This window comes from Dama dama, chromosome 19 (genome assembly GCF_033118175.1).
Source record: "Dama dama isolate Ldn47 chromosome 19, ASM3311817v1, whole genome shotgun sequence".
In the NCBI taxonomy this organism is placed as follows: domain Eukaryota; kingdom Metazoa; phylum Chordata; class Mammalia; order Artiodactyla; family Cervidae; genus Dama; species Dama dama.
In genome coordinates, this window is record NC_083699.1 from 3,166,207 (window position 1) to 3,192,751 (window position 26,545).

A 26,545-nucleotide genomic window follows, 5' to 3' on the forward strand; every position below is an offset into this window, starting at 1 on the left:
ACTGGTTCCCGCGCCCGCTAACTCTTGGGCGCGGCTCGCGGTCCGAGACCCAGCGAGGCGCGGCCCCGGCCGGGCGCGTCCTCACCTCCGGCTCCACCCTCACGGCGTAGCTGCCTCTTTAAGAATCGGCGCCGCAGGCTGGGCGGCCTGGCGCTCACGTGACTCGGCTCCGCGCTCCCGCTCGCGGAAGTGGTCGGGCCTGCGCGGCTGGCGCGGGGTCTCCCGGTGCCCGGCGGGGCTGGCTGGCCGCAGCGGGCACCGCCGGGCGGCCCGCCGCCAGTCGCCAGGATGGTGCAGTTATACAACCTGCACCCGTTTGGCTCGCAGCAGGTGGTGCCCTGCACGCTGGAGCCCGAGCGCTTCTGCGGCGGGGGACGCGACACGCTGTTCGTGGCGGCTGGCTGCAAGGTGGAGGCGTTCACCGCGGTCGGCCAGGAGCTGTGCCGGCCGAGGTGCGCCTTCTCCACGCTGGGCAGGGTGCTGCGCCTGGCCTACAGCGAGGCCGGTAAGTAGGGGCGGGGGAAGGGGCGCCTCGCCCCCGCGCTGGGGCCTCCTTAGAGGGCCGAGTGACGCCGGCAGCTCTGGGTAGGGAAGGGCTCCCTGCTGGTAGGGTGGTCTCGCCCGCTGCGGCGGCTGCTGGAAGGCGAGAGCTGTGCGGTTGTCCTGGCAACCACAGGAGCGAGCAGGCCTCTGGTGGGCCGGGGAGATGCTGCTGGTGTTTGCTCTTCTGTTTCAGTCCTCGCTGGAAACGCCCTTGGTTGGGTGCCTGGATTCCACTCAACTCAGACACTTGAAACCAAAACAAACCAAGTAAGACTCTTTTATTACAGAAAACAAGTACATACTAAAGTAGGGAGAATGGTATCCTGAACCCCCGGTTAATCCCATCTGCAAGAATTATGCCAACTCATGGCCAGTCCTTAATCTATTTCCTGTCCATTTTTGAAAGCTCACAAGACCTGCTGATTTTTAAATCAGTGTAAGTAGAACTCGGGTCTCAGGCCCCTTTCCCCCAGAAAAGGAGCATCCACTACTCCTTTTCCCCTAGAAATGTGAAGCAGTTCCAAGGGGATACTGAATGGGCATATCCCTATTTTAGAAATATCCAAATTTAAAAATAGGCACTTCGGGACTTTCCTGGTGGTCTAGTGGTTAAGACTCTTCACTTCCGCTGCACAGGGCGTGGATTGATCCCTGGTGGGGAACTAAGATCCTGCATGCCAAGTGCAAGCCCTCCCCGCCAATCCCGGCAAAAGATGCAAATAGGTAGAAATAGGTACTTCAGTTTACAGAAGAATTCACCATAGAATTCTTTTAACTGTCTAATAATACACCTAAAATTTGAATTCTGCTTATCAATAAATTGCAGTATTTAAGATGGAAAAGCCTGTGACTGAGGTATTTACTAATAAAGTGAAGTGCAAGAACCTGGAGGATTGTAGGGCTCTGTCTAAACTCTGTCCACAACTGACTGTGTGTGAGTTTATAGAAACTTTTGGGTCTTCGTTTGTGGTTTGTTTTTTTTTTTTTTTATAAAGTGGAAAACTAGATCAGTGATTTCCAGACCTTGGAATTTGGTGGATCAGCAAAAAAACTGCAGGGCTACCATACACAGTATCTGACTGTTCATTTTGTCGAGTAAAGATGCATGTTAAAAAAAATGAAAAGCACTATTATTTACTGTCTATTATTTATATAAAAATACCTAGCTCTGAACTTTGGATGCCTTTGCTTTATGAACAACTTATTATATTGTTACTACTTTTTCTTTTTGAATAGTTTAGACATCAGTAGGGGCCTTCAGGTCTGCAGACCAGTTTGAAAAACACTTATTAGATCTGTAAATTCTCTGTCAGCAGACAGCTCTGATTTTGGTATTTTTAATGATATTGCTCTCCTAATCATTTCACAATATTAGTAGTTTTCCTCACCTCCTTTTTAGACTTATGAATTCTTACCTTCAAGAGCTCTATTGAGTGACAGGCTCACCAGTTTCAACATTAGTATGTGTGTGTGTGCTGGTGGGGGGCAGATAACCACTACTTACATGACTGGCTCCATTCTTCCAAATGGACATTTAATGTGGAATTGTCAGTGACTGGCACTCTGTGAACCTATAACTTTCTTGCCTGTCAGTAGTGGTGATTCTAGGGAATCCTTTGATGCCTCTACTGGTGTTAAGAATCATTTAGGGTAGCTTAAAAAGATTCCTGGACCTCAGAGAAGCAGTAACAGTTTCCTGGGGTGTGGCCCAGCATTGGGTGAGTCTCCTGTTTAGTCAGGATTGAGAATCACTGATCTAGAGTCATACTGACTGCCGTAGGCAGTGAGTAGCATGGTGGTACTGATGCCTTGAAGTTAACAAAGATGCTTTTGTAATTCTGTTGACTGTCTTAAAAAAAATTAGGAAGTCATGTGGTATGGTGTTAGCATAAGTCAGATAGCTCAAGGGTGACTTTCAGCTTGAACTTAATGCTTGGGTGCAGCTTCTTCCAAATGTAGGTAGAGAACTGCTAGATATGCTGATATCCAGATAACTCCTCTTACACATCTCAGCTTTTTCCTCTTGGCCTCTTTCCTCCCACTAACCCTGGCTTGGACTTGGGGATTCCTGCTCTATGCTCAGTGTCTCCCCTACTCTCATCCCATTAAAAACAAAGTGAATCTTAGATCAGCAATTTCTGTTCACTATAAATGCTTTGCAGATTCTTAAACAAGAAGAAAACATTTTCAATTTCTTTTTGTCTCTAATTAACAGGATGCCAGGCTCCTTTCATAAAGATTGGAGGTGGTAGAATGTAGGTTGAAATTTTGAAGGATGGGCACCTAATATCATCATCAGTAATTGAAATTATTTTAGGTTTTCTGTGTGAAGGGAGAAAAAAGAGATTTGGGAACTCATTGCTCTCAAGGAAGAAAGATCTCTGTGGCCAGAGTCGAGTGCTGTGTAGAGACGTCTGGTGCTGGCCCCTTGTTTATGGGATGCCTGGAGGTGTGGGGCAGAGAGGACAGAGCCACATAGCCTAAGTGCAGGAAAGAGCCCTAGAGTGTCTATTATCTCCTTCTAGGCCCTGCTGCGGATGGAGATGGCTAGATAGCACCACTGATTCCATGGACGTGAGTTTGAGCAGACTCTGAAGATACTGAGGGACAGGGAAGCTTGGCATGCTGCAGTCCTTGGGATTGCCAAGGGTTGGACCAGACAGGAGTTAGTGACTGAACAACAAAGCCCTACCCTCCCTCAACTTTTTAAGTCATAAAACATATTTTAATTCATCGTATATTATTTCTGCCTTCTGATAATTGTTTTGTCGTAGGAGTGCAGCCTTTTAGTTTAGGGATTAGTGTTAGCCAGGCTTATGATCTTGCCACATAAAAGGAAAAGTTTACTTTTTTTTTTTTTTAAATCAATGACTCTCAGCTTGAGAATAAATAGAATAATGATTTTTAAGTTTACTTAATAAAGACAGAAGCTGTCATAAAATAAGTAAAATAAAGCCCTGAGCACATAATGCTTTGAAAAGTTTAATTCCTTTCTCTTATGAAGGGCTAGAATCCTCTAGACTTATATCTCCTTTCTAACATTTTGAGAGATGCATGGAATGACCATTGACTTTGGAGCTAACCAGATCCAGATTTAAGCCCAAGTGCCATCATTTGTTGGCTGTGTTGCCTAAGCAAGGTACTTAGCTTATTTGAGGGCTTCCCCTGTGGCTCAGCTGGTAAATAATCTGCCTGCAATGTGGGAGATCTGGGTTTGGTCCCTGGGTTGGGAAGATCCCCTGGAGAAAGGGAAGGCTACCCACTCCAATATTCTGGCCTGGAGAATTCCATGAACTATACAGTCCATGGGGTCGCAAAGAGTCAGACACGACTGAGCAACTTTAGTTCACTTAGCTTATTTGAGTCTCAGATTCCTGATCTATGAAGTGGAGAAGGGGATCTTGCCTTGAAGAGTTGTGAGGATTAACTAGAGAACTCTAAAGGTCTGTTTATAAGGCTTATCAGGAAGACACACTTAGCAAGTTCTAGTTCATTGTTTACAAAACAGGTTATTAATTTGAAAACTTAAGACAGCATAGGTACTATCTATAGTTTGCAAATTACATATAAACAGTTGATATATAGACTTTACCAATAATAGGCATATATTTGTAGACATATGAAAAAAAGCTTATTTTTTTCTAAAATAAAATGTATAAAACCTTTTATTATAATTAAACAAATATTCTTAGTTTTAAAGTTCATTAAATAACTAGTAACTTGAATATGACACCAAAGCATTGACAACAAAGAAAAAATGGAAAAATTGGCTGTCATCAAAATTAAAAAATTTTGTGCATCAAAGGACACTATCAACTGATTTGAAAAAGCAGTCTACAGAAAAGGGGAGAAATATTTGCAAAGCATATACCCAATAAGGGATTAGTATTCAGAAGAACTCTTACAACTCAGCAAACAACAAAACAACCCAATTTGAAAATTGGCTGAGTTTGAATATTTATCTAAGTTGCCAACAAACGCAGGACAGGATGCTCAACATCACTAATCATCATAGAAACGCAAATCAAAACCACAAAGAGATACCATTTCATACCCATTAGGATGGTCATTATCAAAACAAATAGAAATAATAAGTGTTGATGAGGATGTGGAGAAATTGGGACCTCTGTACATTCCTGGTGGGAGAGTAAAATGATAGAGCTGCTGTAGAGAACAGTATGATGGTTCCTGAAAAAATTCATAGAATTTCCAGATCTGAAAGTCGCTCAGTCGTGTCTTACTCTTGGCAACCCCGTGGACTGTATGTAGCCTGCCAGGCTCCTCGGTCCATGGAGTTCTCGAGGCCAGAATAGTGGAGTGGGTAGCCATTCCCTTCTCCAGGAGTTTCTCTTTTGGGTATACACACAGATTAACTGAAAGCAGGGGCTTGTGCACACATTTGTACACCAGTATACATAGCGTTTTTCGCTAGAGCCAAGAGGTGGAAGCAGCCCAGGTATTCATCGGCAGATAAACAAAATGCAGTGTATCCATACAGCCTTAAAAAGGGATGAAACTCTGATACGTGTACAGCACAAATGAACTTTGAAGACATTACACTAAGTGAAGTAAACCTGAAATAAACAGAAGGACAAATATTGTATGATTCTACTCATGAGCTACCTTAGAATAGTCAAGTTCATAGAGACAGAAGTGGTGGTGGTTGCCAGAGTCTGTGTTCACGAGGCAGTACTTCTGTTGTTCAGTTCTGGGTTTCACTTTTACTCTACACACATTTAGTTTTGCTTTCAATTTTATGGACCTTAGTTCTGAGTTAGATCTGCAGATGTGTACAAATAATTCATATTTATGTATTTGCATATAACCCATGCTCTTCAGCATTGATGCTTTATTACGTAAATAGTAAAAGACATATATGTACAGAGGGTGGGAATGGGGAGTTATTGTTAGTAGATTCAGAGTTTGGGGGAAGATGAAAAAGTTTTCAGGATGGTGATAATGGCTGCGTAACAATGTGAATGTATCTAATGCCGTGAATTGTACACTTGAAAATAGTGAAAGTGGTAAATTTTGTGTTATGTGTATTTTACCACAATAAAAACTTTTTTGTTTGATGTGTTTACTGAGAGAGTTTAAGGAAGACGGAGGCCCCGTGGTCTCTTCTGTTCTCAACCCCATCAGACCTTCTCTGGAACAGGGTCAGCCAGTGTGTGCAACCCAGAAGGTATAGTTAGGTATTCCACCTAGATTTCTTGAAGAAGAAAATGGCTATCCACTCCAGTATTCTTGCCTGGAGAAATCCCATGGACAGAGGAGCACGGTGGACTACCATCCACGGGATCTCAAAAGGGTCGGACACGACTTAGTGACTAAACAGCCGTCAGGATCTCTGGGGAGAAAACAGATGCAGGATTCCCATCTGTGGCCTCAAAGCAACCAGCATCAGGACAAGGTTTGCCTGTCTTAAAGCCTGGCTCAGTCCAGAGGAGAGGGGGCCTGGCCAGCCCACTGAGTGTCTTCAGAAAAGGGCTGCCCCCGCTTGCTTGCTGCGTCTGTATGTAGGAAGCAATTGTGCTAACCACAGCATTTCAATGGTAGTTCATTGGAGGATGAATGGCTTGTTTACATAATAATGTCTAGCATTTAGTGAGTTCTCTATTTGAAAGAACCGTGACTTCTCCCCTCCAACCCAGAAATTTCTAAAAATTAAAAATTTAATTTAACCCCCCCCAATAGAATATGTAAGAGTGTGTTTATGTAATTTGACAGACACAAGAGACTGTTTAAACAAGTCAGGAAACACAGAAGTCAAGACGGAAAAGATACACATCTGGTTCCACATGGTAAAAGGTGTCATACAAAGTCAAACCATAGCAAAGTAAAAAGTCAAACTACAGACTACCAAAAGTGATTGCTTTTCATGGCCGGCAAAGGATTAATATCCTTTTTACCCAGAGAGCTGCTATTCCTTGATAAGAAAAACAAACCAATATAAAAAAAAAAGAAGTGGATAACTTGTAGAAGAGCAACTGTACATGGCTGCATAAATATGTAACAGCTTTATAAGTGGTCTGGAAAATATGAATGATATTTATATCCATGAGAGTCCCTGTTTCCTCCATTATATTGAGTCAGTGCTGGTGAGGATGTGGGGGAACAGGCCTATTTAAACTGCGCTGGTGGCAATCTGCATCTGTAATAAGTAATTGTGATTGTAATCTGGCAATATCTATTAAATTTAAAAATGTACTGACCCTTTGACTTACTTTTTTGTCTTACTTTTGAAAATCTACACAATTGAAATGAACACTCCAGTATTCTTGGGCTTCCCTTGTGGCTCAGCTGGTAAAAAATCTGCCTGCAGTGAAGGAGACCTGGGTTTGATCCCTGGGTTGGGATGATCTGCTGGAGAAGGGAAAGGCTACCCACTCCAGTATTCTGGCCTAGAGAATTCCATGGACTTTATAGTATAGTCCATGGGGTTACAAAGAGTCAGAATGATTGAGCAGCTTTCACTTTCACTTTCAAATAAATATGTAGGTATAGGCCTATTTATTACAGCATAGACTATAGTGGCAAAAACAAAAAAAGCTGGAAATTTGGGGTTGGCTGAAAAGTTCATTTGGGTTTTTCTGTAAGACGGTACAGAAAAACCCGAACAAAGTTTTTGGTCAGCCCAGTACTTAAATGTAGTATATCAGCAGGCAGACTGCTGAATAAATTCTGACACAGGTGTATACAGGATATTTTGCACGTATATGAAAAGGACGTTAGATATCCATGCATCTACCCTAGAGGGAAAAATATAGTGGAAATCTTGGTAATAAATTGGTAATTTTTAAAAATCGTTTTACTATTTTTTATTATTGTTTGTTTTTTTAATTTTTACAATGTCGTGTTGCTTTCTGCCGTATAACAATGCGAATCAGCCATAATTATACATATGTCCCCTCCCTCGTCAGGTACTTATTTAAATTGCAGATTGTAAAATATATTTAATATGTTCCATTTTGTTAAAAGCAAGAGTGACAAACCACCACTCTGTGATCTGTGTTTCTATGAAAGAAAGGTTTAGAAGGACACATACCACGCTGTGTGCATTAACACTGGCTCCTCATGGATTGGACTGCAGGGGAAAGATCATTCTGCTTTTCATTTTATATCTCTTCATCACTTTGACTTCTCACAACAAAGAACAATTTGAAAATTACTTTGTAATTTAGAAAATCCAAGAAAATCAACAGTTAAGGGAAAACTGACTTGGATTGAAATTTTACTTGGTATGTGTGGCTTTATGCTATTTCTCAAAGTTTACATGAAAGTATGACTTGTGGGGAGGGGAGAGGTAGCAGTGTACATTCCACCGATCTCTTCAGAGTTCCTTATACCTAATTTTAGCATCACTCTAATATCAAACACTTTATGTCAGGAGAACTTTGTTAGAGTTGTAGATTCAGAGCTACAATAACATGTAGAGCTAACATAGAAATAAATCATAGACTTTCTTTGTAAGCTACATGAATATTTAATAGGTCATCTTAAGATATTAACTGCTTCCCAGGTGGCTCAGTGGTAAAGAATGCCCCTGCAATGCAGGAGACGTAGATTCAATAGCTGGGTGGGGAAGATCCCCTGAAGAAGAAAATGGCAACCCTCTCTAGTATTCTTGTCTGGGAAATCCCATGGACAGAGGAGCATAGTGGGGCACAGTCTGTGAGGTCGCGAAGGAGTTGGGCACGACTTACAAACTAAATAAGAAGAGAGTAAAATGGGGGTAGATTGTATTTCAGAACCTAAATGCCTGTTGTCCATTAAAAGCACACCTGAGATCCTGTTACTTAGAGTTCTGTTCTGTTGTTCGGTCACCACGTCGTGTCTGACTGCAACTCCATGGACTCCAGCACGCCAGGCTTCCCTGTCCTTCACCATCTCCCAGAGTTTGCTGAAACTCGTGTCCATTGAATCGATGATGCCATCCAACTGTCTCATCCTCAGTCTCCCCCTTCTCCTCCCGCCCTCAGGCTTGCCCAGCATCAGGGTCTTTTCCAGTGAGTTGGCTCTTCACATCGAGCGGCCAAAGTGTTGGAGCTTTTTGTTCTAGTCCATCTTTAATTTGACCATTCACATTAGGATTCTGTTTTAGTTCCTTTTCATGATGCAAGGTAAGTTGTGGTTTCTAATTAGAAATTCTAAATGTAATCTTATTTCCTTCTCAGGAGATTATTTGGTAGCAATTGAAGAGAAAAACAAAGCTACATTCCTGCGTGCTTATATAAACTGGAGAAGTAAAAGGACTGAAAACTCCAGAGTGTGTATCCGGATGGTCGGACATGACGTGGAAGCACCCTTCAGCGAAACCTTCAGAGACCAGATGTCTATTGTGGAAATGCCGCTTTCTGAGGCCCCCCTTTGCATTTCCTGCTGCCCTGTGAAAGGAGACCTTCTTGTTGGCTGCAGCAATAATCTAGTCTTATTTAGTTTGAAGTATCAGACCATTAATGAAGAATTCTCAATTTTGGACTTTGAACGTTCTTTAGTTATCCACATAGATAACATCACCCCTGCTGAAATTTCTTTTTGTCTTGGATATGTCGCTGTCATGTCAGAGTTAGAAGTCTTAATCGTAAAACTGGAGTCAGACCCCAAAAACAGAGAGAGTGTTAACCACCATCCACGTAAGACCACCAATCCCATGAAACAGGCAGAAGGTAAATAATGAATTTAGCTTACTTTCTTGTTTGGGGTATAGAGAAAAACCCTTATTTCTGTCAACCTCTGAAAGGCTCTAGTATGTATATTGCCAAGCCACATTATTTATGATGTGGTTGCTTCCCTGACAGCTCAGACGGTAAAGAATCCACCTGCAATGCAGGTGACCTGGTTTCAATCCCTGGGTTGGGAAGATCCCTGGAGAAAGAAATGGCAACCCCATCCAGTATTCTGGCTTGGAGAATTCCATGGACAGAGGAGCGTGGCAGGCTACAGTCCACGGGGTCGCGAAGGGTTGGACACGACTGAGCGACTTTCACACGCATAGATGTTCCTAATATGTGGGACTTGGGTTTTTGATCTGGCTATCCCTGTCTTATCCTGTAGCATGTGATGTATTCTGCAGCGTATAAATGTATTTCAACATGTATTTGTCATTGAAAATAATGAAGCATCTACTGCTAGAGGAGCAATTTCTGGCTCCAGTCCTCATATTTGCTAGTTGAGTGACCTTGGGTTAGGAACACCGTCTCTGAGTTTCTGTTTCCTTATGTATAAAGTGGGGATGATGATCATGTCCTGTTTTACTTTGTCAGTTGTGAGGAAGGAATGAGCAAGTGCTAAGACATTTCAAAGCCACAGTGCCTTATAAATACATGAGATGTGTGTATAAATACTATAATTGGTAGGGGGATGTGGTGAAATCTAATTGCCAATCGAAAATTACTTGGAGTTACTACATAATTTTCTTCAATTTTATTTTTTAAGACACCAGTAATGACACCTCACAGCTTGAGTCAGATGATTTTGTTATCTGCCAAAAGCCCATGGAACTTCTTGGTGAAAAAAGCAAACAGTCGGGAATATCTGTTACACTGGAGTCAACGGGATTAGCTGATGAAAAAATAAAATATTTCCATGTTCGGCACCTGCTCTATAGGTACTAGATAGCTTTTTATTCACCAGCAGTTACTATATCTTTACCTGCTTAACGCAATGGAAATTAGATCTCCTCTCCTCTGTCTCTCTTTAAATTCGCAGGCGTTTCGCTCCTGATATTTCTTCCTGTCTCTTGTCTGATGACGTCAGGTTGCATTCACTCCAGCTGCTACCCATTTTCCAAACAGGTAAGTATGAGAATGCTGCAGTGCAGTGAGCTGGAAAGGCACTGGGCGGAGCGGGGAGTCCGATGTGAGTAACAGGTTAGGTTTTTCTGAGTTTCCCTGTGGCCTTAGACAGATTCCTTAGCAAATAACAGTGAGCCCACAAAACGGAAATCATGTCTGCTAGGAGAAGCCATGGAGAGGAGATGACTGACAAAACCCATTTCTCTTTTTGAAATGGTCAGTAGGCCCCTAAAAGAAAATCAGGGCCCTGTTACAGCTGAGGTTCATCTGGGTTCCAGCTGGGTCATTTGCCAGAGCTGCTAATGATGGCCTTGTGAGCCAGATGGGAAAATGTGGGCTGGATGGAAGTTCGCTTAAGAGCAGTGGTTTTTAGCCTCGCTGCACATTGGCCTTCCTTGGATGCTTTTTAAAACACTGATGCTGAGACTCAACTTACTGGCCCATGCTTTGCAGTGTATGGGAATCTTAGTTCCCCAATCAGGGGTCAAACCCATGCCCCCTTCCCTGGGAGCATAGAGTCTTAACCACTGGATGGCCAGGGAACTCCCCATGCTGGAGATTCTGACTTAATTGGTCAACTGATGCCTGAACATCAGTATATGTATGTATGTGTGTGTGTATATATATATATATATATATATTTTTTTTTTTTTTTAACTTTTTTAAAGATAGTTCAATTTAAAATTAAATTTTAAATCTCACCGCATGGCATGTGGGATCTTAATTCCCTGACTAGGGATCAAACCTGTGCCCCCTGCAGTGGAAGCACAGAGTCTTAACCACTGGACCACCAGGAAAATCCCAGGGCATCAGTATTTTTTAAAACCTCCCCAGAAATATAATGGGCAACCCAGATTAAGAATCATTATTGAATTCTATACTTAGTGCTGGCCTGCTTCACATCTTTAGGTGTTGGCTAGGGAAAGGTATAAATATTACTCTGATTAAACTTATGCATGTATTTTTTTTCTGTCTTGTAGTGAACGTGTATTGAGTACCTACTATGTTGGGTCTTGTGCTGAATACTAGGGCTCCTGTAGTGAGCAAAAGTAGGCAAAGTCCTTGCACTCATGGAGCTTACTGTCTTGTGGGGGGAAGCAGGCGTGAGTGGAATGGACATTAGAAGGCGTGTACAATTACACACTGGTGGGAGCGCTCTGAGAGAGAAGAATCCTGCCCTGAGCGTGCATAACAAAGGATCCTGAACCTCACGGGGGGCTCGGGGAAGGCTTCCTGAGAAAGAGGATCCAAGAGTGAATGGGGCTGATGGGTGGGCGGGCTTGGTGGTGGCCAATGGAGCGTCTTTGCTTGAGGAACTGAAAGAAGCCTGGGAGAGGGAGGTGTAACACGGCAGGAGACCAGAGGGCCCACAGCCGCCTTGGAGGGCTAGCTCTCGTCCAGGGTTTCCTGCAGCGCCGGATCAAAACCCAAATCCTCTCCACGGCCTGCATCACCCTGACCCTGAGCGCTTTTTGTCCCGCTCAGCCTCTTGCATTTCTCCACCCACGTGGCTTTTCTCTGCTGCTAGGTTACACCAGGCTCAGTCTGGTCTAAGATCTGCTGGTTACTCTTCCAGTGCTCAGAGCAGAGTACTTCCCTCAGAGCTTGCGAGACTGGTGTCTTCAGCTCGCAACTCGAGTAGCACCTCGCCGCAGAGGACTTCCCAGACTTCTCAGTTGAAGCCGCTCCCTCCCCGGACACTGCCGCGTTCATCCTCCGCCCCAGTCCACCTCGCCAGGATGAATGCAGTTACGCTGCCCTGCGCGCTGGGGTACCCCCGGAACCCCTGGGATGGTGTAGGTGCCTGATGGACGTTTACTCAGTGGGCGGATGAGGCGTTGGGCAGTGCCCATGTGAGCTGGGCCCTGATGGATGAGTAAAAGTTTTAGAAGGTGAAAAAAAAAATTTTTTTTTAGAAGATGGAGATTCTGGTAAGATACTACCTCAGGGAAAGCAACATGTGCAAGGTGAAAGATCATCATGTATGTTTGGAGATAACTGAGCAGCTCTCTTTGTGATTAGAGCACAGATGTGTGTAGGAAAGAAGAGGAAGTAGAAACTGGATCAGTTGTTTTATGCCAGTTGTGGAGAGTGTAGTAATTGGATTTTCTTCTTTTTTTTTTTGTAGGTTCTCATTAGTTATCTCTTTTATACATTCTTCTGTTATTAATGTGTCCTTGAAGGGCATCAATCACAGCTATATTTTTAAAAAAAAAACTTTCATTATGAAAAGTTTCAGGCACACAGATACAGAAAAATAGTACAGTGACCCCTGAAGTCCCCATCACACAGCTTCAGCAGTGTTGCCTCGTAATCACTCCCTGCCCTCTGTCAGATTATTTTGATGCAAATCCCAGAGTTTATACCTTTTCATTTATAAATATTTCAGCGTATGTTTCTAAAGGCAAGGGATTCTTTTATTTAAGCAAAAACCCCAAATGTCATTTCATGTTTTTAAGAAATGACTTTATATCATCCAATCCCCATCAAATGTCCCTGATTGTCTAAATATTTTTTTCTGCAATTTATCAGATTCCAAGTAAGCTTCTATACCTGCACTTGGCTCCTGTGTCTTTTATGTCTCTCTGCGATACAGGCTCTGCCTTCCTCTCTCTTTTCTCTTTGTGGTTTAGTTAGCAGGAAACTGGACTATTAGTGCAGAACTTCCCTCAATCTGAATTTTGCTGACTGACTCCCCGCAGTGTCATTGAACATGTTCCTGTGTGCCCTGTATTTCCCTGTGATCTACAGCTGTACTGTTCAGCACGGTATCCATTTGTCAGTGTTGCTGCTGAGCACCCTGAAGTGTGACCAGTCTAAATTAAGATATGGTTTAAGTGTAAAATTCATACTAGGTCTTAAAGACTTAGTACAACAAAAAAGAATATAAACTGTCTTGTTAATTTTTTATTGATTATGTATCAAAATGATAATATTTTGGATATGTTGGGTTCATATATTTTAAAAATCTTGCCTGTTTTTATTTTTTAGAGAGCTATTACTAGAAAACTTTGCATCACATATATGGCTCACATTTTATTTCTATCGACAGTGCTGGTCGAAGGCTTGATCAGATGATGGTGATGATCATTTTTTTTTCTTTTTTTGGTAATGCAAATAGTCTTGAGTTATCTTGGAAGTACGTCGTATCAGGTTGGCTCTTTTTGTGATGTTAACAACTATTGATGATGATTACCTAGATCTGTTAATTTACTAGGGGTTTCAAAATGGTGATGTTCTAATTATATCACTTTTTTCATTTTTTTACTGGCATTCTTATATAAGCACCTTAGCAACTCTTTGGTTATCTGTTTATAGCTGTTTTTGCACAGAAAAGTCAAAATATTGGTTCCTTTTATTTACTGGTTTCATGGTTGGTTTGTTGTTTTTTTTGCACGCAGGGTCTCTTACTTCTGATAGAAAAAATTCATCTCAGGAAAAAGTGTTGCTGAGTCTCTTCTGTTTTTTCTCATTACCTCATGTGGGCTACCTGTACATGGTTGTCAAGTCTGTTGAATTAATGTCGGTCTACCAATACCCCGAGAAATCTCAGCAGGCGGTGCTTACCCCGCAGTTCCTGCATGTCATCACGAGGTACGTCCCAGCCCCTTGCAGGCTTTCGAGTCACTTATTTCTCTGTAGATTCCTGAGGTGCTTTCTAAATCTTCAAATGAAAAGTATGTGAACCAGTGGATAGCACTCTGAGTTAATGATACACACCTGGGGTTTATTTATTTATTTCATTTTAAATAATGGCTCATAACTGCCTTTTCAACATCAGAGACTTAAATTCTGGTTTTGCCTTTGTCGTGTTTTCTTAAACTGGATGGGGATCTTTCTAAGAACGGGTAAGGCTCTCCATGAGGGAAGATGTTCACAGGGAATTCTAATGAAAAGTCAGTGGGGGCTCTTGACAGCAGTCAGGGCATCTTCAGTTTTAGAGTTCCTAAATTTTTTTTTCTCACTGCTGTCACATCTTTTCTGTGTGAGTCGAGTTCGTTGATGAGCTTTAGGACTGTAAAGGGTCCGGAAGGCCTGCCTGATTCCACCCTCTGAGTGGTGTAGATGGGGGAGAGTCCAGAAGCTGGGGTTGGTCCAGGTCGTGTGGCTCATTGCTGGTGGGTGTATTCTGAGTTGCCTTATCCTCCTAGTGAGCTGGCATGTGAACTGGGTTCTTGGATTTAATCTCATTTCCTTTTATCTCAGCAGCAAGTAAGGCTTGTGGTTTTATTTCCTGTTTTTTTGAGTTCAGGTTCCAGGCGAGGCACTGCATTGAGCCCTCTGGCCAAGCGACCAGGAATAAGGCACAGCCTCTGCTTTATGCAGACAGCAACGTAAGGGAGGATGAGAGGCACGGACAAGGACACAGACCCTAGGAGATTTGTGAACATGTCTTAAGGCTCCATGGAAATGTCATAGGCTACAGGAGGAGGGAAGTTACTTCTGGCCAAGTCACACGGGCAAGATTTCCGTGTTGGCAGTGAGGCCCGAAAGCTAGTTATATTTGACAGATAGAGACTGAAAGTGAAGGGCGTTCAGATAGGGGGGAAGCTACCAGCAAAGCTGTGTCCAGGTTCGTTGGAGTTTCTGATAAGTAATTGCGTAGGACAGTGTTCTTGTGTCCCAGTTGAGTGGTAACATCCGAATCTCCAGCAGGTGCTGTGGTGTTTCACACGGCCCAGGACCCACCTGACGGTTCTGACGCCCGCCCCGGCGGGGGTGCTCCCCTCGCCGCCGCCTCTCTGGCACGGGGAAGAGGGGAGCGGTCTTTGGTCTTTTAAGTTTCCAGAGGCTTGTGTAGTAATATCCTTTAAAGTTGCTGAAACAGAGAAAAAGGGGGAAAGTAGTGCTCGAGAGGGAACTTGGGGCTTTGGAAATTAAGGAATTTTTTTAGATTTTGATCAAAGAAAAGGATGTGAATAGACCATTACTTTAGGAAAATGGATGGTGGCCACAGTGGAGGATGGCTTGAAGATACTAATGAGCTGTGGGAATGGTTCAGTGAGGATAGTGAGGGGTTGTATTTGGGCACAGCAGTAGCAGTGAAAAGAGAAGGAAGCACGGACAAGAGAATGACAGGACTTGACATTTGGTGGGATACTGGGGATGGAGGAGACATGAGAAAACCCATCAGTTTTGAGCCTGCTTTTTTTTGGGGGGGGGGGATGTGTATCATTTTTAAAGTCTTTATTGAATTTGTTACAGTATTGCTTCTGTTTATGTTTTGTTTTTTTTGGGGCTGCAAGACTTGTGAGATCGTAGCTCCCTGACCAGGGATCGAACCTGCAGCCCCTGCATTGAGAGGTGGAAGTCTCAATCACCAGCCGCCCAAGGAAGCCCCGAGCCTGCCTTTCTGAAAGCATGGAGGCTGGTGTGGTGTGGGGCAGAAGAAAAGTGTGGTTTAGGTGTTGGAGTTTGAGGTGCTCAGGGAATATCAGAAGGAACCCTGTCAAGGTTTTTGGACACAGGCACTTACTCTGAAGTCTCCAGGTTGCTTTGCTATGCAGAATGTAGCCTGGAGTTGTGAAAAGAGGATCGTGAAACATGAGGAGACCTGGGTCTGATTTGATTCCATTCTCCAAAGAGGACTTGGACCAACCATGTCCTTTGCAGGCTCTATAGTCTTTAAAAACAAGCTGCTGGACTGCATGATTCTGGAGATTCCTTCAGAGAGTTTGCCTGCTCTAAGCGTGTTGCCCAGCACAACCCAGGCTGCATTTCATCCTGAGATGATGACAGTCGGGAAACTTGGTTCTAACCTTGGCTTTGATCGTCACCTGTCTGAACTTTGGGCAGGTCCCCGAGCCATCATTCTGTAAATAAAATAAGGGTATTGATCCAGATCCATGGTTCTTAACTAGGAGTGTGTGTCACACCAGGGGCTTTGTAGAAATATACATGTCTAGATTCAGCCCCCATGGGCTTCCTCGGTGGCTCGGACGGAAAGGAATCCACTTACAGAGCTGGAGACCTGGGTCGGGAAGATCCCCTGGAGGAGGGCATGGCAACCCACTCCAGTTTTCTTGCCTGGAGAATCCCATGGACAGAGGAGCCTGATGGGCTACGGTTCATGGGGTCGCAAAGAGTCTATGCGACCGAGTGACTCAGCACAACACAGATTCAGCCCCCAGAGATGGTGATTCGGTAGGGGCGCAGTGGGCACCGGTTACGTGTTTAAAAAAAGCACTCCATAGGGTCTCTGAGTGATCTTGTTCAGAAGCAGCCTGACTTGTCAGCGTTTGATGAGTACTGGGGTGTTCCCCCAGCCCGCTCGTTGCTGTGTGCTCCTGGGACACCCTCCCAGCAGCGGGCATGTTGGTCCCTGGCCTCCGCTTTGCTCAGCGGCCTTTCTCCTCTTCCTCAGCAACAACCTGCAGTGTTACACGGTGCGGTGCAGTGCGGCGGCCGCGAGGGAGGAGGACCCGTATGTGGACACCACCCTGAAGGTCAGAGCTGGCTAATGACCGTGCAGCCTAGAGGTCAAACATGAGTGCTTGCAAACTCACGCTCTTTGCGTCTGAGCTGGGCGGACATTAAAGTCTTGTTTGTTCAGTTAGAGCTTTGGGATGTAAAATGGTAAGCATTTTGCAGTTCATGGTTTAGATGGTAATTTTTAAGGTTACTTTGAAAACATGTCATTCAGAATTTAGATATAATGCATGTTTTTAAAATTTGGTAAAGAATATGTATAGTGTAACTTCAGAGAGGGCACATCACAACTATAGTATACTACAGTTTTATTCATTTTGATCAGAAGTGTTGGTGGCAGTTGTATAGAGCTATTAAAACAGTTCAAAAATCTGTATATCTAAGAGCACAGAAGTGAGTGCAGTGCATTCAGATGATTTATTTATACCATTATCGGATATACTGATAATTCTTTTGTCATTTTACAAAGCCTTCAACAAGTGTTCTGTATTTCTGTGGTTTTAATCTAGTGTTAATTGATATTCTAGATCAGTAACCTCGTTTTTAGTGAGAAGTAATCTGCTTAGTCTCTGAAAAGCCTTTGACCGCCAAATGGACAATTTTATGATGAAATTCTATTTTCTGCCCTTGACTTTCTATTCTCAGAAATACACTGATGATTTGCATCATGTTCATCGTGTACAATTTCACCTCTGAGATGGGTGTTTGTTATGCACATCCAGGCTTCAGGGAACCCCCACATCATGATGGCCTCTGTCCACTCAGTATTGTCCATCTGGCACCCGGAACACCTTTTTCTGGAAGAATGAGTGTCCGGTGATGACGGTGTATAGTGCTTAATGTGTCTGAGACACTTCTCCACCATCGCTGTTGCCCACACTGTGTGCTGCCTTTTTCTGGAAATCACATCCAAGTTCTCTGTTCTTCTGTGGGCTGCCTGTCACCTTATGCAGCTGACAGGCTCACTGCCTACCTTCAGCCTCTTGGGAAACCAGAATCCCAGCTTTCCCATGCCCTTCTGTCTGGGTTTAAGATACACACACAGCCTTTTCAAGAGATTATTTTAAAAATAATGGTTATGTCCCTAGTACCCAAGGCAAGGTGACGGACTCCTTGTCTCTTGCCTCCTCTCTCTCCACCCCATCTTGCCTTGTGTTTTGTTTTAAACCTCAGGAAGACCGAGGCTTGTGGAGGTAGTGATGGTGGGGTGAGGAGTGCCTAAGAGATTGAGGACCATCAGTCTGCATTTGAAAACAAGTCTCAGCTCCAGACCTCCTCACAGTCTCATGAAACCAGAAGGAAGAAGCACAGAAGAGGGAAAGGGAGAAAGAATGGAGATGGGCAGCTAGTCAAGGACGCTGCCCCTGAGGCTGGTCCCTAGAGGTGGCAGAGGGAAGGACAGTGATGCTCACCCCTCCTGGCCACCCCTTCCCTGCAGTTCCAGCACCCTGAAATCCCAGACGCCCCCGGACGAGCACACCGTCGTTCTGCTCCCTTGCTGACTCAGGCTTTGGAAGCTGTGGTGTCTGAGGAAGGTTTCACAACCTCAAAGAGAGGCCCATAATGCACACTATCTTTATTTCCCTTTCCCCTGAGACTCTGGCTCAGCATCACCAAGGCCACCTTAACTGTTCATAGGGTCATCCCCAGGCACTTTGTACAAAAGGGACAAGGAAGATGACCTCGGAATCGAAACCCCATTAATGGAGGAGACAGGTAGACCCGGCAGCCTCGTTTTGTGAGTCCCAGGAAGAGCGCCTCGGTTAGCTTCTTATCCGTGCCGCTTGGGTGACTGTTTCCTTCAAGGGCAGGAGGCTGTCTGCTGGGCCAGCCTTTCCTCCAGTTGGCCTCGCAAACTCCAGCCTGTTAGCCATTCCAGGCGGTGTTCGTACCTGCAGAGCTCACGGGGGCCATCTGAATGTGCCTGCAGTTCTGCACACCCATCCATCGAGTCACCTCTCTGTGTGTTTTACGAGCAGTAGATGCCCGTTTATAGTGTCTGATTCTGACTAAAAGCCCATTTAAAGGCACCACCTGAACCCGCCCACTGTTGGTGGGGAGTTCCTGGTGGCAGTGACCAGCTCAGGGCAGGGCTCCTGGCGGCTCTCTGCTTTCATCAGGTCAGTGTCGGCACAGACAGAGGAGCTCTTGGTGGGCACATGATTGAGCTAGTCGGTTATATAGTTTAGATAGGATAGCCTCTTGCTCTGATAAGAGTAGGAATTTGGATTAAGTAGCAGGGAGAGACTGAAAAGGAGAGATTGTATCCGATAGGTTGATTTTTGAAGTTTTTGAAGTTCATGCACTTCATCCCTTGGCTTAATTTGTGAATTTTTCCTTACTAGGCTTGCCCACCTATCAGTATGGATGTCTGTGCTTTAAGAATACAGCTTTTCATAGGCTTGAAAGCCATCTGTCATTTTAAAAACCACGTTGTACTTCTGACCAAGGCAGACCCTGAAACTGTTCCGGAGAGAAGAGAGTCACCCAAGAGGTTTCTGTAAGCATACCCATCACCCCCAGACATCCTTGCCAAAGTTTCTGGGATGAATTGTGTTGCTGGTATATTTTGTGTACATCTTCACTAATCTTTTTATAAATCAAAAATTTGAATGATCAGATGGGTTTTATAGGTGTTCTTTTTCCAGAGTAAGAAAAGAAAGTTTTAATGTTCTCTATAATATCCTCTGTAATTGACTGTGAGCTTTTAGAAGAAAATAAATTATAAAACTGTTTCAGAAAAAATCTGTGGTATTGTATAAGAATTTAAAGGACATGTTTTTCTGTGTAATTAATGAGCGAGATCGAGCTTCTTAGCTAATCCAAACTACAAGGCTCTTTATTATTTTTCTTCCTTGACCTTTCAGTGGCTATATTTTTATCCAGAGTTTTTTTTTTTTTTTTCTGGTATTTCAACTTGAAAAGAAATTAACTAATGCATTTCTTACCTAAAAGCACATTCATGATATATAAATTATATGTTAATCTACCTTAAGATAAAAGTGCATTCTTCTAAGCTCAGGTTAATTCTAACTTCAGTTTCCTGCTTTCACGTTGTCTGGGATGAAATGGTTAATTCCAAAGTGGTTATGCTTCTAGTCGATGTCTCCTATACTGTGAGTTTAGTGGTGGGGAATGTAGTCTAATTTGAACATTCCTCTATGGAAAATTTAAGTAGGAGAGAAATCTGTTGGGGGCAGGGGGCGAGAAACATAGAGTGTATTTCAAGTCAGACACTGTAGTTTTGCATTTTTGAATTATTTGTGTCTGCGCTCTGTTCCACCAGCAGGAATAACCAGGTTGCCATGGGTAACTGGTCACTCAGAGTGTGCACAAAGTGGTCTAAAATTGACTGATCCTAAAAGCTTTCTGACAAGAGGAAAAATAACTTGTAATTTTATACATTTGATGTCTTAAAAGTATTATATTTTTAAATGGTTTAAAAAATTTAATTTATTTGAAAATTCATTTGGCCAAAACTTTGCATTTTATTTTTTATGTTTTTTTATTAATTTATTCATTTTACCTTACAACACTGCATTGGTTTTGCCACACACTGACTTGACTCCGCCACGGGTGGACGTGTGTCCCATCCTGAACCCCCTCCCTCTCCCTCCCCATCCCCTCCCTCTGGGTCATCCCAGCGCACCAGCCCCGAGCACCCTGTCTCATGCATCGAACCTGGACTGGCGATTCGTTTCACATATGAAAATTTACATGTTTCAATGTCATTCTCCCGTATCATCCCACCCTTGCCCTCTCCCACAGAGTCCAAAAGACTGTTCTGTACATCTGTGTCTCTTTTGCTGTCTCACATACAGGGTTATCATTAACATCTTTCTAAATTCCACCTATATGCGTTGCTGCTGCTAAGTCACTTCAGTTGTGTCCAACTCTGTGCGACCCCATAGACGGCAGCCCACCAGGATACTGTATTGGTGTTTTTCTTTCTGGCTTACTTCACTCTGTATAATAGGCTCCAGGTTCATCCACCTCATTAGAACTGAAAAGACTGCATACTGCAGAAGATGCTTCACACAGTGAAAGCAGGAAATAAGATCGTGCTTTAACTTGGCTTACAGTTCTGTGTTTTATGTTTTCCCAGCAGCCCTGGCCTCATGAAGGCCACATGCTGGGGAGAGCCAGGTCGCAGGGATTTTCACAGCCAAGTCTCTGCTCTTTTTGCGAGGTCCTGCCTGTTCTTTGAGCTTATTGCCCATTTAAGAATACTTGTGGACCAGTCCACGAGAGTGTAGTACGTTACAACATGGTGTAGTATGTACAACAAGGTGTTGTACACTAATGTTGTCTAAAATTCTACTGTGTAGTTAAATCACCAAAGAAAACACTAAATGAAAATTGTATCATAGTTACAGTATTTAGGTATCTGGTATTTACCATTTAAAATTGCCATTTATTAATAATATGTCTTGTCTTATAATTCTTGTCATTTGTTTTGCTTTTAGTTCTAGAAAAGGTACCAGTGTTAATCCCAAAACACCTCCTGTAGCTGAAGCTGGGTGGAATTTGTATATTGTGAATACGATCTCACCAGTGCAACTGTACAAAGAAATGGTACTCCTTTCAGACTTCTTATTTGTAGAAATTTAGAGTCTAATTGATTGCTAGAAATTGATTCTAAGCATCATAGATTCAGAATGCCACAGCAGCCAGCTTCAAGGCTCTTACAGAGGACTATATATCTTCACCTTCTCGTTTTCACAGCTCGTGACATTTGAGGATCTAAGAGAAATTCCCATCACTAAAATAAGACTCTCTTATTCATACCCACTCTCCTATGGGAATTGATTAGCCAGTCTAAACATAAATAGCCTTCGACCTTTACTTTGAACCCTGGCAAGAGAATCATGAAATGGAGCGGAAAGAAATCTCAGATCACATGTCTGCGTCTCACACTTCTTTGAAATATTAATAGATGGTCCTAGCGCACCGCAGCGCTTGTAGTTTTGTCCTGTGGGTATCTTTATTCTTTTTCTAAGAGCGACAGCTATCTACCCATCTCTGATGATTTTTATAAACTATTTTGAAATAATTTCAAATCTACAGAAAAGTTGCAAGAATAAGAATAGTACAAATAGTCAGTATATTCCCCACATAGATTTACCCGTAGTCAACATAGTCAACATTATACCCCCTATGCTTCTGTCTCTCTCTCTCTTTTTTGTTTTTGCTGTCTGATCTTATTTATTTGTGACTCTGAGACCATCTCATTTTTGACTGGGTTCAGACTCAGAAGTAAACGTTCTCAGAGAGGGCAGCCTCCATCTCTTTCTCTCTCGCTTTTCAAATGTTTTTATTTATTTTGTTTTCGGCTGTGCTGGGTCTTTGATGCCGTGCGGCTTTCTCTAGTCGTGGCGAGCAGGGGCTGCTCTCGTTGGGGTGCACGGGCTCCTCGTTGCGGTGGCGGCCCTTGTGGAGCTCGGGCTCTGGGGCGCGCAGGCCTCGTGGGCTCGGTGGTTGCGGAACACGGGCTCGCGAGCGCAGGCTCAGTAGTCATGCACAGGGTTGGTTGTCCTACAGCGTGTGGCGTCTTCCTGGATCAGGGATCGAACCCCCGTCTCCTGTGTTGGCAAGTGGATTCCTTCCCACTGAGCCACCTGGGAAGCCCAGCCTCTGTCTCTTGACAAGCTGTTGCTGGTGTTTTTCTCTGGCCTCCTTCATTCTCTCGGCCAGAAGCTTAGGCTATTCTGCAGCATCTTCCTTGTGTTTCTTAGTACATTGTTTCTTTGGAGCAGCACACCCACGTTTGTGCCGCAGAACACGTGGAGTAACAGGACAGTGAATCTTGAGTGCTCTGGTCCTCGGTGCCTTGCCTTCTTTGTTTAGGGGCTTTCTTACGACATACTGGCAGACTTCATTTTCCTAGGAGAGGTTGAAGAGTTTTCGCGTTCTTCTAGCTCTTTTGGTCCCCAAGCAATGAGGCACAGTTGTATCAGGGAGTCCAAGGATATCCTTTCCCCCTTTTTTTTTTACAATGACCAATTGAGAACATTCATGTTAGCATCCACTATGCAACCCCATCAGATTTGCGCTTTCTTTCTCCAGTCCTTCTTGGTCTGTAACAGAAATGCCCCTTACTCAGTAGCAGGCAGACTCGGCCATGGGTCAGGACACCATGCTTCATGGGGAAACCCTGTTTGTCCTTCCCAGCACTGACTGGGACCACATAGCCCTTCCATTCTTCATCCAGAGCCTCAGCAGCAACTTCTGTGGCCATAAGCTTCTCATAGAAGGTACGAAATTTTTGTTCATCATCAACTTCAATAAGCTTCTGGAAACCAGTGACCGGAAAGAGATGTTCAACTTCAGTCTGAAACCTCTCTCCCCCTTTTTGTACTCTGGTACTTTCTAAATGCGCAAACATGCCTGCATATTTTCTTCTGATCCATTGGAACCAGTATTGCATACATCCTCACCCAGTGCCCCTAAATGTTTCAACACATGTTTCCTAAGAATTTAGATACTTGATTACACAATTATAGCACACACATGTGTTTCAGTAAATTTAACAATGACGCAATACTTTATCTAGTCTATGGTTCATATTCTGTTTTTGTCAATTGATTCAGTAATGGCCTAGTAACATCTCCCCCATCCTCTGGCCCAGGATCCAGTCTAGGAATCAAGTAATGTGTATTTAACTGTCATGTCTCTTTAGCCTCCTTTAATCCAAAATAGGTTCATAGCCTTTGTTTTATTAAAAAAACTTCTCTTGTTTTCTTTTTGTTGTTGTTGAAGTATAATGTCCAATATTGTAAGTTACAGGTATAAACATAGTGATTCACAATTTTAAAGGTTATAGCCTATTTACAATTATTATAAAATGTTGGCTATATTCCCTGTGTGGTCCAGTATATTCTTGTAGCTTATTTATTTTACATGTAGTAGTTTGTACCTCTTATTCTTACTCCTTTATTTTTTCCTTCCCCCACTGGTAACCACCAGTTTGTTCTCTGTATCTGTAAGACTGTTTCTTTTTTGTTTTTGTTTTTTTTTCCACTATCTTGTTGCATTTTTAGATTTCACTCTTTGTTTTATGACAGATAGTTTTGAAAAATATTTCTCCTCCTCCACCTTTTAAACATTTATTTTTCATTTCATTTCATTTTGTTTCTTTTCTCATGATCAGGTTGAGGTTATGTGTTCTTGGCTGGGTTCCCTGGTGACTCAGATAATAAAGAGTCTGCCTGCCATGCAGGAGACCCAGGTTCCATTCTTGGGTCGGGGGCGTCCCCTGGAGAAGGGAATGGTTACCTCCTCCAATACTCTTGCCTGGAGAATTCCGTGGATAGAGGAGCCAGGCGGGCTGCAGTCCAATGGGTCACAAAGAGTTGGGCCAGAACTCTCTGTAGGTGACGTTGTATCTTTCTCAGAGTTTCACGTGGGGAGGTGCAGAGTATTCCTTTGTCCTTCACTGGTAGTGTTCATGTGGTCATCAGGTGAAGGCTTGGCCTGATTTGTCCCTGGCATTTTAATGCTGATAATTTTATCAGCTTTGTCCTGTGTTTTCAGTCTTATTTAATTGCAAGTCTTAGACATCATCCAGATGATTTGCCTACTGGAGTCTAAAAATACTGATTGACTCTAGCTCTAGCTCATTCACAGATGAGCTAGTGAAAATTTTTATAAGGCCACTATGAGTTCTAGAAATAGCTGTAGCAGAATCTAAATTCACCAGTTGAAACTAAGATAAAGGAAGGATGCTCAGTCTGAATTTGAGAAAGATTTAAATCCTAAACTTTAAACATAGTTAAGTCTTTCAGATATGTTCATTAGCTGTGTCAAGCTGTGATCAAATTATTGCTGAGTTAACAGTGTCATCAGTATTACAGTACTGATTGTGCTTTCTCTGATGACCAGCACTGTTTAACAGGAGAGTATTTACAGTCATGTATGTGATAAACTGGCTCATAGATTGTGGGGGAAAAGAAAGCCACTTTAGCTAAGCCTTATCAGAATGATAAATAACCACTTTTTATTTCTTAGGATTTAACGTGTTCAGATAGTAACTTTATAAACAACTTACAGACCTGGGAGACTCTGGGGCGATGTCTTCAGCATCATGAACGGCTTGCCTCCTTTGTGTGTTAGGTAGACTACAGTAACGCCTATAAGACTGCAAAAACCCAGAGCTGCATCCACCTGCTCAGCGAGGCTCACCTTTTAGTGAGAGCGGCCCTGATGGACGCCAGTCAGCTGGAACCTGGAGAAAAGGCAGAACTTTTAGAGGCATTTAAAGAAAGCTGTGGGCACCTTGGCGACTGCTACAGCAGGTTGGTGATGCTGCTTGGAAGCTCGTTAGGGAAGCCACCTGAGCTTCAGGTGTAACTTACCAACTGTTCCACCTCCGGCAGCTACCTGACGGACGGGAGGACACATGAGGGGCTGTGATTTATTTATTCATTTATTCCGCAGCACTTGCTGAGCATATCCTGTGTGCCAGGTACTGTGCTAAGCTTAGAGAGATGAGCATGACCTGTTCCCACTCAAGGACTTACAGTTTATTAGATGAGCCGTGTCTGTGTCTCCCCATCGGTTAATTTAAAAATTTGAAGTTTCTTTTCAGGCCTTTGGGTGGTGGTGGGGCATGACCAGTGAAAATACCTAAGACAACTGTATTACTCATCTATTGCCTATTAGCTTTAAGGGGGAGATCCCAGTTGGACAGTCTGTGATTTTAATCTTAGTAATCAATGGTTTTATAATGTCAGAAAAGGACACTGGGAAGACTAATGATTTCTATTTTTGAGAATGATCTTTACAATTTTTTTTTAATATAATTGTTTTAAAGTCTTACTTGAACCACGGAGTCATTATAAATTAATGAAACGCTTTTCCTACTTATGGTCTTCCCCTGGTGGCTCAGATGGTAAAGAATCTGCCTGCATTTTAGGAGACCCAGGTTCAATCCCTGGGTCAGGAAAATGCCCTGGAGAAGGGAATGGCTACCCACTCCAGCATTCTTACCTGGAGAATTTTTTGGACAGAGGAGCCTGGTGGGCCGCAGTCCATGATGTCGCACAGAGTTGGACATGACTGAGCAACTAAGACTTTCCTGCTTATAAACACCATTATTGTAGAGCTGCATTATGAATATTAAAATTCACTTGTTCCTCTCATTTTATTATGAGCAAGCAAAAAGAAGCTACATTAATTAGAATGACTTTGCAGAGCAAAACTTAGGAATTTGTTCCAGCTCCTACTGGCCACAGAAAAGTATTTGTGTCTTCTGGAAAGCATGATCTGGTTTATTATCAAATGTGTTAGACATCCAAACTTAAAACTGACAAATCTGAGGGTTTTTTTTCCCCCCACTTCCTTCCCTTTAGGCTTGAAACCCAGCATTCCCACCTTGCCTTGCCATACTATAAGATGTCTGGTTTGTCTATGGCGGAAGTTTTGGCCCGGGTGGACTGGGCAGTAGAGGATGGACCACAGAAATACGAGCGGGGATTAATCTTCTACATTAATCATTCACTCTGTGAAAACCTGGATGAAGAATTAAGTGAAGTGAATACAGCTTCCTGCTTAGTTCAATCTAATATTTTTTAACTTCTCACTTTAGCTGTTTATGCACTTCTGTTTAAAAAATGAAGTCTTTTAATTTGTAGTATAGTCTTTTTTTTTTTTTCTAAAAAAAGGTAACTAGGGTGCACTTTTCTTCATTAATAATACTCATAGGATTACAGCTGGAAAAAGAACTTAGAATCACCTTCTCATGCTTCCTGGTCGCATAGACAGGCAGACGTGGTCCA

General features: G+C 43.1%; 1 protein-coding gene and 1 pseudogene across 6 annotated transcripts in view; one reads left to right on the top strand and one right to left on the bottom strand.

The window, feature by feature from the left end:
* The first annotated feature begins 208 nt into the window (after positions 1–208).
* The window catches only part of HPS3 (HPS3 biogenesis of lysosomal organelles complex 2 subunit 1), a 40,062-nt gene continuing 13,725 nt past the window's right edge, over positions 209–26,545 (top strand). For 3 of the 6 annotated variants that reach the window (XR_009697082.1, XR_009697084.1, XR_009697083.1), the window contains exons 1-10: positions 209–505; positions 8,721–9,212; positions 9,982–10,153; positions 10,255–10,340; positions 13,742–13,934; positions 16,705–16,786; positions 19,115–19,269; positions 21,236–21,344; positions 24,882–25,063; positions 26,120–26,300. Coding sequence is in view for 3 of the 6 variants with exons in the window: in XM_061168079.1 (XP_061024062.1) it covers positions 289–505; positions 8,721–9,212; positions 9,982–10,153; positions 10,255–10,340; positions 13,742–13,934; positions 16,705–16,786; positions 19,115–19,269; positions 21,236–21,344; positions 24,882–25,063; positions 26,120–26,300 (1,869 nt within the window). In the remaining 3 variants the exon portion in view is untranslated. Of the gene's footprint in view, positions 506–739; positions 811–8,720; positions 9,213–9,981; positions 10,154–10,254; positions 10,341–13,741; positions 13,935–16,704; positions 16,787–19,114; positions 19,270–21,235; positions 21,345–24,881; positions 25,064–26,119; positions 26,301–26,545 lie in introns of those variants that run through there. The other 3 variants (XM_061168079.1, XM_061168080.1, XM_061168082.1) reach the window with 2 other exon arrangements.
* Positions 21,354–24,871, bottom strand: LOC133074144 (small ribosomal subunit protein eS6-like; annotated as a pseudogene).